The 14,069-nt window shown below is 38.4% G+C and overlaps 1 protein-coding gene across 1 annotated transcript in view; it reads left to right on the forward strand.

Annotated features, from left to right (window-relative positions):
- Positions 1-12,635, forward strand: part of LOC585218 (dynein heavy chain 10, axonemal) — an 85,925-nt gene extending 73,290 nt beyond the window's left edge. The window contains exons 61-71 of the mRNA XM_030975036.1: positions 24-280; positions 882-1,220; positions 1,897-2,097; positions 4,187-4,492; positions 5,311-5,482; positions 6,673-6,804; positions 8,249-8,460; positions 9,828-9,995; positions 10,903-11,083; positions 11,504-11,649; positions 12,436-12,635. Of these exons, the coding sequence (XP_030830896.1) occupies positions 24-280; positions 882-1,220; positions 1,897-2,097; positions 4,187-4,492; positions 5,311-5,482; positions 6,673-6,804; positions 8,249-8,460; positions 9,828-9,995; positions 10,903-11,083; positions 11,504-11,649; positions 12,436-12,582 (2,261 nt within the window). The 3' untranslated portion in view covers positions 12,583-12,635. The remainder of the gene's footprint in view (positions 1-23; positions 281-881; positions 1,221-1,896; positions 2,098-4,186; positions 4,493-5,310; positions 5,483-6,672; positions 6,805-8,248; positions 8,461-9,827; positions 9,996-10,902; positions 11,084-11,503; positions 11,650-12,435) is intronic.
- The last annotated feature ends 1,434 nt before the right edge of the window (positions 12,636-14,069 follow it).

Genomic DNA, 14,069 nt, shown 5'->3' on the forward strand with positions numbered 1-14,069 from the left:
TATGTTGCTGCTTCTTCCCTCAGGTTTGTTTGAGAAGCACAAGCTGCTCTTCTCCTTCCAGATGACCATAAAACTGGAGCAGTCTGAGGACAAGCTGCCCCAGGAGGAGCTGGACTTCTTCATCAAGGGCAACTTGTCCCTTGAGAAGAACCGTCGGGGGCGCCCTCACAAGTGGATCCCCGAGCAGGGCTGGGAGGACGTCATGAAGCTCATGGAGATCGCGGATGTCTTCCACACTCTCCCTGATGACCTGGAGAAAAATGAGAAATTCTGGAAGGAGGTTAGTGCTATTGGAATGATTTTTTTTTGTAGACAGCCTGTCTGGAATCTCCTTAAAATGTGAAAAATTGAACAGTGTAGATTTGTTTTCCCTTCTCTTTTCTGCTTCCATTTAGTTTTGTTTCGGCGTAAATATTCATAAATGAATGACACACGTCAGTAAGAACTAAACCAACAACACCAACGTAGCGTAAATGTTCATAATTGAATGGTACATGCCAATAAAACTAAAACAACAACAACAACGTAGAGAAATTATATTTTAAAAATTACAATCAACTCTGAAATACTGTCAAACTGTTTCTTTGTGACTTTTTCTCATTGTTGACAACTGCCATTGCAAGAAACCGATATGAATGGACTTCATTCAATCTTTTTCTTACCCGAGTCTGTACCACTTCAAAATATGTGTGCACAAGGATTTAGCAAAGTTTGTTTTATTGTTCATTTAAATATTAATTTCGGGTTGTACAAGTATACATTTCTTGTTGTAATGACAGTTACACGTGCTCATTTCTTACTTTGAGAATAACTTAAGTGCTTTTATTTTAGGTTAGGTAAAATGATTACAAACAACTGGTATGTGTTCTTTTCACCTACAGTGGTACGACCAAGACGCACCAGAGCAGGTAGCCTTCCCTATGAAATACAAGGACGGTCTCACCATGTTCCAACGCCTCCTTCTCCTGCGTTGCTTCCGCGTGGACCGCGTCTACCGTGCCATCACAGACTTCGTCACGTCCTGCATGGGCGAGAAGTATGTCACGCCTCCCGTTATCAGTTTTGAGGCCATCTTTGAGCAGAGTTCACCGCTGTCTCCGATCGTCTTTATCCTGAGTCCTGGCTCTGATCCTGCCAGTGATCTCACCAAGCTGGCCGAGAGGTCTGGCTTCGGTGGTAACAAGCTCAAGTTCCTCTCTATGGGTCAAGGCCAAGAGAAGGTGAGATATTTAAAAAAATGTTTTGTATGCCTCCGCTACAAAGTAGCTGGAGGAATTATGTTTTCTGGTTGTCCGTACGTACGTTCTCGTGATAGCATTATCTCAAGAACCAATTGATGGATTACTGCCACACTTGGGTCATGTATGTATCTTGCAGAGCTAATGAACTGATTAGATTTTGGGGTCACGAGGTCGAAGGTAAACATTGAGAGCCTAGCTATCTATTGGCACAATCATTTTTAGGACTTTGATGGACTAGTCTGATATGATTACTAGTCTACAACTACAATCCAGCATTTTTTCATTGTAATAACCATAGGCCAAAAAACATGTCCTTTGTCTTCAAGAGGCATCCTGACCTCATAGGAACAATAGGCCTGTCGTCATCAGCTCAAGTTTGCCAAATAACCCGCTATTTTAACTATCCTGATCGCAAATTAGCCAGTTCATTTGCATCTTCATCAGCCCGCAGTTGCAATTATTTTTTGGTTGAGAAAATATCCTGAGAAATCTTGGTCTTGTTTCCAAAATATCCCGCTATTTGGAAAATAGCGGGCTAATTTGCGCCTGTCAGAGCTAGTTTGTGATGAGCATATCGGTCTGGTGAAGACGCATTTTTGAGCTTTGGGATAATATCCTGAGTCTGTTAATAATACTACTTCCTTCCTTCTCACAGGTTGCTCTTCAACTGCTGGAGACAGCCATAGCCAGAGGACAGTGGCTCATGCTGCAGAACTGTCACTTGTTGGCCAAGTGGCTGCGTGATCTGGAGAAGGCCCTGGAGAGGATCGTCAAGCCTCATCCGGACTTCAGACTCTGGCTGACCACCGACCCCACCCCAGCTTTCCCCATTGGCATCCTCCAGAGATCCTTCAAGGCAAGTCTCAATCAAACGTCTCTACTAAACCGCTTTACTAAAGAATGCTCATGGTTTCTTAAGCTTTATACTTCAACCATCTGGGCCCCGTTGCACAAAACTTACCATTGATGGTAACTTCGCCATCAATGGTGAGTACCATGAAAACCTTGATTTGATTGGCTGTTGAGCCCTGTTACCATGGTAGTTGCCATTGATGGCAAAGTTACCCAGGGTTAGTACGGGTCAGGGAATTTCTGGAAAGTCAGGGAAATTAAAAATGTTTTTTCCCGAAGCAAAAAGTCAGGGAATTCATCAATTTCTTCTGGAAAGTCAGGGAAAATCTTTTTTTTCAAGATGTTTGTTAAAATGGCATTTAATTTGTCTTATGAACAAAGAAAAAAACATTTTGTAAAATCTGTGGTTCACAGGACCTTTTTCGTAATAAATTACACGCAATATCTTTAGGACCTATATACTAGTATCGTGTCTATTGTGTCTTTCATACATGTATCCAAGATGTTTGTGACAGGTGCGGTGCGTGGTGCCGGTGTGTGTACATACACGAAAGCTGCATGCACGCTGTACGATTACTTTTTGATCGAGCTTGTGCTTTGATTTTGATTAAAAGTTTGAATGAAGGTGTTTTACCCCGGGGTTTTACCACAGAATATTCATAAAACAATAATTTAAATGTAAATAACTATGCATCATGAGCCACTCGTGTTTTCTTAAGAACCCCTTTACAAATCGTGTTGCTCTTTACTTGAATATCGCAACCCTGAATCGCATTTGATTCCACATTTGGCGTCCATTGTGCAAGTGCGAGCATACAGCCAGTTAGCTAGCCTAGCCTCGTGGTTGCTGCTTTCCCCAACGTCCGCAATTTAGGCACACTTTTTTCCGTCATCAAAATATTGAAAGTCGGGGGTGCGCCTTTTATAGTCAGGTACAGGATATTTGAGTCCTCAAACGCTACTTTTTAGTGGTTTTCAAAAATCTCTGTGTCTCAACATGAATTACATAATGCAAATAAAGAATAGGATCTACTATTTGAAGTTAAACTACATTCCTAATTTGAAAGGAAGAGAGTTTTTTTCAGTTTTTTTTCTCAGTCTCAATAAATTATGCCCTGTCACAATTAAGGCACTTTGCCGGCCGAAGCTCTCCCGTGTCTTCAGCTCACTCACCTGTATGATGCAGCTCACTTACACAGGGGATAACGAATCACCACGCAAAAACTAGCCTGTCCACATTTCTGTTTGGACTCGGAGGAAAAAAATTCTGTCATCTTTAGTTTTAAAAACAACATTGTTACTGGGTCTAACTTAGTTCACAAGCACTTCAACTGTGCCTTGTAATAAAATGAAATTATTTTTCGAACACTGTCACTGAAATAAGAGCCGATCTGATGTTAACAAAAAGACCAATGTTGGCTTTTTTTTAGTGGCTTTTTGTTAACTAGATATCAGATCGCATCTTAGTTCAGTGTTCGAAAAATACTTTCACTTTCATTATACGAGGCACAGTTGAAGTGCTTGTGAACTAAGTTAGACCTATGTCTAGTAATAATGTTGTTTTTAAACTAAAGATGGCAGATTTTTTTTTTCCAGATTTTTTTTTCAGATTTTTTTTTTTTTTTTTTTTTTTGGGGGGGGGGGGGGGGGGGGGGGGGGATCTTCGAAATAGGGGTGCGTCTTATAGTTTTGTGATTTGCTTCCTAGTATTGCGATGATGTATAGTTGTACACTTTAAATTAAGACATGTACATCATTGAAAATGGTCATGGAAATTTACATTATCCTGCTCTGGAAAGTCATGGAAAGTCATGGAATTTTAAAAATGTGTAAGTGTACGAACCCTAGTTACCATCAATGGTAAGTTTTATGCAACGGGCCCAGGTTCCTGTTGGCATTTGGTAAGCAGCCTGATACTTGGGCTGAAACTCTCAAATGAGTGGTTGGTTTGTCTGATTATGATGAGAAACTAAAGTTAGAATAAAGTATCACAAGTCCATTCCCTTTGCCACTGCAAAACATATCCTCATAATGCTAATACACTTTCTTCCAAGATTTGAAATAAACCTTGCTTGATTTCACTCTTTATACAGGTAGTAACTGAACCTCCCAACGGTCTCAAGCTCAACCTACGTAGCACCTTCCACAAGATCTCAGCCCAGGTCCTAGAGGACTGCCCTCACGAATCCTTCAAACCTCTGGTCTTTGTCCTAGCCTTCTTCCACGCCGTGGTCCAGGAGAGACGCAAGTATGGCAAGGTCGGTTGGAACGTCCCGTACGACTTCAACGAGTCGGACTTCCGGGTGTGCCAGGAGATCCTCAATACGTACTTGACTAAAGCGTTTGAGCAAGGTGACACCAAGATCCCATGGAACAGTTTGAAGTATCTGATTGGAGAGGTGAGCTATTTGCTGGAAATCAACTACTATGTCTTTCTGGCTGTCTGTTGAAAGGCAGCCAGAAGGAGGGCAGTTCAACTGTTTTTAGCAGACATCAAGGCCCGTCTTATAAAGAGTTGCGATTGATCCAAAACAATCTCAAGTCCTCCAATCAATCACAAGTTTGTAATCTCCCTGTATCTTTTGTACATAATTGCGATTGATCTTAACCGCAAATAAGTTGCATTTAATATCAACTCTTTATAGGACAGGCCCCTGATCTACTGAAGAAAAAGAATCTTTGGGTACATCGTTATCTAACCCATTTGCAATAATTGCAATGTAAAGCATTTACAAACTTAGTATTAAGTGCTTCACAAATGTAACTATTATTAGTAGTATTGATATTTGCCAGCATGACATGTTACGAAAGAAAATGTAATACTGAACTTTGTTGTAAGTAAAGCAGACTTTATTTTGTGTTTGCTATTTGATTTTCTATATATCCCATAATTCTTTAATACATTAGATTCATGTTGTTTCTTGAAGGAATTCTGGATTATGAAGTGACTAGCAAGTACGCAAATAAGCAAATGCATAGTAGGTATTGATTCAGCTGCTGGGAATAGCTGACAAACATTTGTAGCAGTTTCACATACATTTTCCACATCCATAGGATACTGATAGGGAAAATGGAGGTGGGATTAGAAGCCAGCCTTGGCCTGAAGTCAGAATGGGTTTGACCAGTACAATATCACCTGCTCATAAAAACATAACAACAAATTCTGTTTATACTCCAAGAGTAAATATAAGAACCAATCGTCAATCTCTCCCTGTAGGTTATGTACGGCGGCCGAGCCATTGATAACTTTGACAGGCGTATCCTGAACACCTACATGGATGAATACATGGGAGACTTCATCTTCGATACCTTCCAACCATTCCACTTCTACAACAACGAGACGGTAGACTACTGCATTCCAGAGTATGGACCGAAGGATAATTATACACGTAAGTCTTTGAGAAGGTGTAAATTGAATTGAATTCAATTGATTGATTATTGTCATGCACAAGTAAAAGGAAGACAGAAAAATCGTCTTACGACTAACATTTGTATAACATATAACAATACAAAACATATCATAAACAAATAACTACAAAGAACATAAATAACATAACAGTGTAATATAATTTAATCTCTCTGTTGAGAGCCAGAGGAATTATTATTTGTATTATTTGTACTCCCCTGGCTTCCAACAGACAATACTAACTGACCTATATATTCTAGAAAATGTTCATGACAACAGTCAATGACATATAAATTGAACAAATTTACAGCCGTAAATGCTGTTCCTGTTTGGTGTTGACTTGTTCGTTGACATAGAGCGAAAATTGTATTTTTAGAAGTGAATCTAGAAGCATTTTATATTCTGCTGCATTCTTTTGACTTCTAAAATGTTTTTCACATTATAACTTGCCCGAAAGTAGTGAGATTTTTTGTCATTCAGGCACCGAGCGGCAGATGACAAAATATCCATATCCAAGGTATAGCTTTATGCTTTCCAATGTACAAGTAGGCAAATACAACAGAAGAATCTGTTATGTGTTTTTATCAGAAAGCTATGGGTTGTAGGAACCAAGTTTGACATATATGAAAGCTAGCGCATTAAACTTTGCCAAGGTATTAAAGGCAATAGATCTTAAGCAGAAATTGCAAATGCTTTCATTTACCTAGTTTATCTTTGCCTTTCTTCGAGTTAAGAGTGGCATATATTTTATCACAAAGCTAAGGGTTGTAGGAACCAAGTTTGACATATATGGAAGCTAGTGCATTAAACTTTGCCAAGGTATTAAAGGCAATAGATCTTAAGCAGAAATTGCAAACGCTTTCATTTACGTAGTTGATCTTTGCCTTTCTTCGAGTTAAAAATTTCATATATTTCTAACTCATATTTTACCAATGATGATAAGAACCAATTCTTGAGTCAGTGATATGTTAATAATATTTATGTGATTGACTTGTACGTGCTTTTGCTATTGCTGCCCCCAAACTATGGAATAGCTTGCCAAGAGAAATATTTGTTCAATTGAGAGATTCTTTTTTGTAGAATTCAGTAAAAAAAGGAGCTCTGTACCAGCGCTGCTGAATATACTTTGTATAAAAGCTGCGCTATATAAATTTATTATTATTATTATTACAGAACTGATTGAAGGACTACCCCTAGCCAACACACCTGAGGTGTTTGGTCTGCATCCCAATGCTGAGATCAACTATTACACACAGGCAGCCAGAGATATGTGGGCACAACTGGTTGAACTTCAGCCTCAGACAGGTCAGTATACACTTGATTTGCATGTAAAGTCAAACCTGTCCTAGTGACCACCTCTCCATAAAGACCACCTGTCTATAGTGGCCATGCATTTTGTCTCCCTCAAGATAGAAGTGTGTGTTGTAGAACCTGTCTAGAAAGGCCACCTGTCTACAGTGGCCACTTTTTCTGTTTCCCTTCAGTGGCCTTAATAGACAGGTTTGACTGTACCTGTATATAATAGCCACTGAAGGACAAAAAAAATCTTAAAGCTTATCTATACAGGGGGGTGTTTCATAAAGCTGTTCATAAAGTTACACATGACTTTACGAACGACTTATATATGAAAAGCCAAATGGGATGCTCAATCATTTTTTTAACTGCATCACCTAAAGTTGAACTGCAGATGTAGATTAACATTCTTATTATAACAAACATTTTTAATGCAAGGTATTTTTTTGCCATAATTTAATTGAGGTTATAGGAAATAAAGTCACACTTTGTGAAAACATCAGGAAAAACTTGGGCATCCTATCTGGCACTTCATATTCAAGTCGTTCGTAAAGTCATGCGTAACTCTACGAACGGCTTTATGAAACACCCCCTGGTTTATAGGAGGGATTAGACCACACTGCAAGGTCACTGGACAGGTGGTTATCTCATCAACTCAGCTCTCAATTAACATAAGAAAAAGAGGATCATGGAGGACCAATGGTCACTGACTAGGCATTTTTTTTCTATATAGAGGGAGCAAGTAGGACAGTGTGGCTTTAAACAAGTCTTTCCTGACAATGGATGTTTGATTGTTCCTGAATGCAAATGCTGGTGATGTATAGATGTGCAAAATAGGTGTGTTAAAATTATACTTTCCAAATGCTCTGAGTTATTTTAGTGCTGAGGGACCATGCTTATTTAGGTTGTAACAAATCAAATATGAAGTACTGCTGCCAATGACCATGGCCCCATTTCACAAAACTTGTCATCAGTGACAAATGACAGTTTTTGTTCGACCGTCAATACTACTGGGCCAGAAGGGATTAGACCACACAGCGAGGTCACTGACAGGTTGCTATCTCATTAACTCAGCTCTCAATTAACATAAGAAAAAGAGGATCATGGGGGACCAACAGGCACCGATTGGGGAAGTTTTCTATATAGAGGGAGCAAGTAGCTACAAATTGGACAGTGGGGCTTTAAAAGGTAGTGAAATCCTTGCTTCTGATTGATTATCAGCACATGTGTCAAAGATTTTTGTCATTTATCATTAAAAGAAAGGCTTTGTGAAAGGGGTCCCAGAACTATACAGTAATGGTGATGATCATCATCTCATCATCATTAATTGTTAAGTTGTTTCGTTATTCATTATCTTGCTATATCCTATAGTGGTAATGAGGATCATCATCTCATAATCATTGATTGTTAGTTGATGTTGTTGCTATTTATTATCTTGCTATATTGTCCTGAACAGGTGACTCTGGCCAAGGCATCAGTCGTGATGACTTCATCGCTGGCATCGCATCGGACATCCAGGCCAAGCTACCCCAGCAGTTTGACCTGGACAAGATCCGCAAGAAGTACGGTCTTGAGATCTCGCCTACAACCGTTGTACTGCTGCAGGAGCTGGAGAGATTCAATCGATTGATAGCCAGGATGGCTCGCTCGCTGGCAGAGTTACAGAGGGTAAGTGTCCTTGTGACCCCGTAATTAGTTCAAGTTCAAGTTCAAGTTTAATTTATCTTTGTTTCATAACATACATTACAAATATGACATAAATATAAAATGTTGACAGAATATGGCTTTACAATAGAAAGATGAGGTGGCCTTGGTTAAAAGCAATTAGGCTTGTGGAATTAAGGTCCCTCATGAGTAGCTTATGAGTATGTCCTAAATGAACAAACTTGTCAGATAAGAATACTGCATACATTAAAATGCTTACAAAACTTATGGTAGATAACCATTGCCACATTTCTATAATATTTTTGCTCACAGACAGTCACATGCACTTATTTCAGATGCTTATTTCAATAAGAAGCGTGTAAACTCAGGCCCAGATCCTAATTGTAGTAGTAGTGGTAGTTATTTTATTTTACCTGACTGCTAAGATGTTAGTAAGCAGCCAAAGGACCTACGGCTTTAGGTCCTCTCCGAAAGACCTGGTAATGAGGATTAAAATGCCTTACCAAAGGGCACTAGCTCATCGTCTTGGTTTCAAACCCGGGTCGCCGGATTAGGAGACCACTGCTCTACCAACTGAGCCATAGCGTCTCCTAAATTATCTTGCTATTAAGTCAGGACTATATTAAAACTGAGTAAATAATAAAGACATTACTTTTCAGTTGGTCTTACCCCATGTTTTTGAGGTTCTACTATCCTTAGAATATATCTGGCAACTTTCGTCTACTCCTTTGCACTTTGCTCAAGCCAAATAGTAAGGTCTCAAGTTTATTTTTGAATTTTGTTTGGTGTAGAAGATCCTGAAAAGAAACCTTGGTGTTTGTATTCAGTGTGAACTTTTGTATTCTAGTTTAACCATCAGTATTAGGCCACTGATAAACCCTTTGCTTTTAAAATTAACAGGGATGATGATATCAGTTGTTGACCAATTATTGTAAACTTCACTTCAATGGATGCGTTAAGAGGATGGCCGAGTACATTTAGGAATAACGTAAATAATTGTGTGTTTTGATTAGAATGCAGAGTGTATCTGAATCATCTCGTGCCAATAATAATAATAATAATCATAGGCATTTATATAGCGCCATCTATCTAGACAATTCTATTGCGAGGCGCACAAATTAATTATTACCTGGCTTTTGCCTAGCTGCCGTTACGGCGCTCTAGCATTTCAAGGAATTAATTCCTGCCAGGTACCCATTTACCTCACCTGGGTCAAGTGTGGCAAATGTAGAGTAATGCCTTGCCATAGGACATTAGTGCCGTGTCGGGATCAAACCATGACCTTTGAATTTCAAGTCAAGTGCTTAAACCACTTGGCTACGACACTTTACGCCAACATAAAACCATTCTTTTTTTAACTTCCACCTCAGGCCTTGAAGGGAGAAGTTGGTATGAGTAACGAGCTTGACAACGTGGCCAGAGCACTCTTCAACGGTCAGATCCCACAGATCTGGATCAAACTGGCTCCAGACACTCTCAAGTCGCTCGGAAACTGGATGCTGCACTTCCAACGACGATTCAACCAGTACACAACATGGGTAAATATGACACTTTCAGGCTTTTTGATCTTGTGATAAGCGCTACATGTATATAAAAGCTAAATATTATTATTATTATTATTATTACACTATACATCAGTTGTTGATTACTTTAGGAACTTTCATTTCATTGTAAAAGGAATGTGTGCATACAAATTGTCATTAATTTTTCTAAACTTTTTTGTTGTGATGACGGACATCATGAGCTTTCACTTTCATTGGATTTCACAAAGTGTGGACTGAATTTTATTGGGTACTAGACACTATGAACATGACGGACAAAGAAAGAGGACAAAATATACAGTTCCTCAGGTAGACAAAGGAACATCCCTTCACTGCTATTATGTAAAAATGTGTAGAACAGGTGAATATGCATGTGACACCTGTTCTACACATTTTTACATAATAGCAGTGAAGGGAAGTTCCTTTGTTTGCCTGAGGATCTGTATATTTTGTCCTCTTTCTTTGTCCGTCATGTTCATAGTGAGATGTAGTCAAAGGATAGTAACAAATTTGGGAATTTTTTTTCCACTCAAAATGAGCATCCATTGGCGCCCTTTGGCTGGTCATATGATTTGTTGCTCTTCTGGTTTTGTTAACTTTATACCATTATTCGTTGTATTTTATCAAACAGTTAGCAGAATGATGGATAACATTTTGATATGATGAAGTTTACAATCCTTTATACATCATTTTCGCCATTGCGAAGATAGTGTTTGTATGAATGAACCAATATTGGGACAACATTTACAACTGCTATGCAGGTTATTTCTACTCTGTCTCAGCGGATTTGCAGTGTGACCAAATCATGCTATATTTAAGGAAAGTATAATGCTATATGTAGTCCTTTACTCTATTATAAGACTTTGTTTCTCATGTTTAAATCTTATCCCTCTAAACTTCTCAGGTGAATGAAGCTGAACCACCGGTCATGTGGCTCAGTGGTCTTCACATCCCGGAATCGTACCTGACCGCGCTGGTTCAAGCCACGTGCCGTAAGAACGGCTGGCCGCTGGACAAGTCGACCCTCTACACGTCCGTGACTCACTATGTCACCCCTGATGAGGTCACGGAGAGGGCACATTCAGGTTAGCACAATGGAAAGTCCCTTTTTTTTGGGGGGGGGGCCCAGGAAACATCAATATCATTATCCCCTGGACCCGTGGCTTAACTCCTATTCAGTGGATTTGATAATAGAGAATGTACATGTAAGGAAAAGTTCAATAAAAGATACCAGTAGCCAATTTTAAGAGGAAAGTGTGGTTTATTCAGCCTTTTTTTGTAAACCCTTGTATTACTACACAATGAGATCAATACAAATCTGAACCCATGCACGTACATGTATTCCCATAAATCTGGAAACAATTTACAGCATCAGATACAAACATTCTAGACCAATGTAAAGAGGAATCATAAAAATTGTATGAGTAGTTATGTAGGAGTTTTGGCAATGCATACAAATCTAGACATTTTTCATTCCATCCATCTGTATTGTTTCTGTACCACAGGTTGCTTTGTGACTGGACTCTACTTGGAGGGTGCGGCCTGGGACGTTGATGAGGCGTGTCTGATGAGACCACGCCCTAAGGTTCTCATTCAGGAGCTACCCATCCTCAAAGTGATCCCTATCGAGGCACACAGACTCAAACTACAGGTGAGTAACCCATCCCCTACCCGGCCCAGTTCACACTAAGCAAATCCATCATATAGATATACAAACAGGGGGGTGTTTCACAAAGACTGAGATTAACTTTAAGTTGGACTTAACTATGACAGGCCATTCATGCCACTGGTTGCTCTCACTATTTGGTCACTCAATTATGATCTTTAGATAATGTCTTTTCCTTCCATAATGAACTATCAAAAAATTGTAGATTTGTGACCACGATTTATACGTCCCTTCGGAGACCAATGCCAGTAAATGGTAAAAGCAAACAGTGGCATGAATGGCCTGTCATAGTTAAGTTCAACTTAAAGTCGATCTTAGTCTTTGTGAAACACCCCCCTGTATAGATATGTGATAATTATATTTTTCTTGTGCGAACATCGTGTAGCTATGCAGTGGATTGAGCCTCGTTTTGAATGAAAACTTGATAAAGTATCCTCTTCTAATACGAACATTGTATTGTAAGAAAACTGTATATTAACTGGGCAAGGCCTTATTGTGAAAGAGCTGATGATTGACATGCTGTCATGTCAGCTTGGCTCATCAAGACTGCTTTTTTAAAATACATTATTTCTTCATACGATTATCTTTCCATATGTGTAGGCCCTCCCGTTATATGATGATTGTTTATAAGACTTTTCTGTTTACGTGTTTTGTATAAATTTCCTTTTGTGTGAACAGGCTGTCATTGTTAAAAAGAGAATAAAGGCGCAGAACAATTTTTTACTTCTGACTACCGTAACTTCAACCATTGTGTTTGTTCATTTCCCACAGAATACATTCCGTACGCCGGTATACACCACGTCTCAGCGTCGTAACGCCATGGGTGTAGGTTTGGTGTTTGAGGCAGATCTGGCTACGTCTGAACACACTTCACATTGGGTCTTACAAGGAGTGTGTCTGGTGCTTAACGCTGATTAGGATTAACACCACTGCCTAAACACCAATGAAAGATTACCTACAAATAGTATGGGTCGTACTCAACACTAATAAGACAGTGTTTTGTGCTTAATGCTGATTAGGATTAACACCACTGTCTAAACACCAATTTAAGATTACCTACAAGGAGTATGTGTGGTACACCAATTATAATTAAAATTCTACTGTCTAAACACCAAGGAATGCGTGCCTGCAAGGGGTGTGTCTCATGCTCGACATAGATTAGAAATAAAACCACTGTCTGAACACCAATGACTGATTGAATAGTACAGCATGAAAATTTATATCATATGTTTAGATGATATCCAAGTACATGATATTTTACCAATATGATTGACTATTAGTAAATGTAGTGATTCCTAGCTACTACTTTGGGGTCTAAATTATATATTTGCCATGTCTTGTGATGTTCAGAAATTCTGTTCTCACATAGCTAAGTTCTCTTTTGAGTGCTATGATGTCTTTATGCAACCTTCTCTGAAGTATACTAAACGTGATTAGCAGTTCATCTGCACTGCATTATATGGTGTGCAAAACTTACTTGTTCCAATGAAACTTATTTGCATGTTTAATTTCTTTTATAAAATATATATATATGCTTGTATACCAATGACATGTGAAATACACTACTGCATAGATTTATGTATATATTCCGTCCATGATGATTATTATATCCATCCAACAATAACCTTGAATTTGACTTAATATCAAAAGTTTTAAAAGTGCTTGTTTCACAATAAATTCATGTTGATTGCGATACTTATAAAATACGTTCATATGCATGTATATTCCATCCATACGAATGAGAATGTGAAAGCCATTCACCTTGAATACTTAAACGGTTTTTAAAAAAAATTTACCAATGCTTTTTCTTGACGGTTGCTTATTGACAATTTTGCTATGCACGTTTATTTTTCTCATGTACATATGTAATGTATACACTTCTATTCCATCCAATCAAATAAGTGTTCCTATTCTGATTGCCTTGAATACTTAATTATTTGTTATTTTTCAAATGCTTGATCATTATAAATGCCCCTTGACTGTGAATTTAAAAAAACTACTTCAATAGTATATGCATTGAAAATATTCCATCCATTCAAATAAGTGTTTCTATTCTGATCACCTTGAATACTAAATTATTTGTTATTTTTCAATTTCTTAATCATTATAAATGCCCCTTGACTGTGAATTTAAAAAAACTACTTCAATAGTATATGCATTGATGATATTCCATCCATTTTTATGACTTTTTTGATCACCTTGAATATTTCCTTGAATCTATAAATATGTATCACTTCAAAGTTCTCTGAACTATGTATGTATTGTCTCTTGATTGCCAGAGAAGCATTTCGTCGGTGGGGTGACAAAACCTTGAATCTCAATTTTTTGAGATTTTGATTTTTTTGCATAATTTTGTACCTAATGGCCTACGACACCACCTGATAAATCCATGAAACGCCTCCTGT

Source organism: Strongylocentrotus purpuratus, unplaced genomic scaffold, assembly GCF_000002235.5.
Source record: "Strongylocentrotus purpuratus isolate Spur 01 unplaced genomic scaffold, Spur_5.0 spur5_contig_867, whole genome shotgun sequence".
NCBI classification, from domain to species: domain Eukaryota; kingdom Metazoa; phylum Echinodermata; class Echinoidea; order Camarodonta; family Strongylocentrotidae; genus Strongylocentrotus; species Strongylocentrotus purpuratus.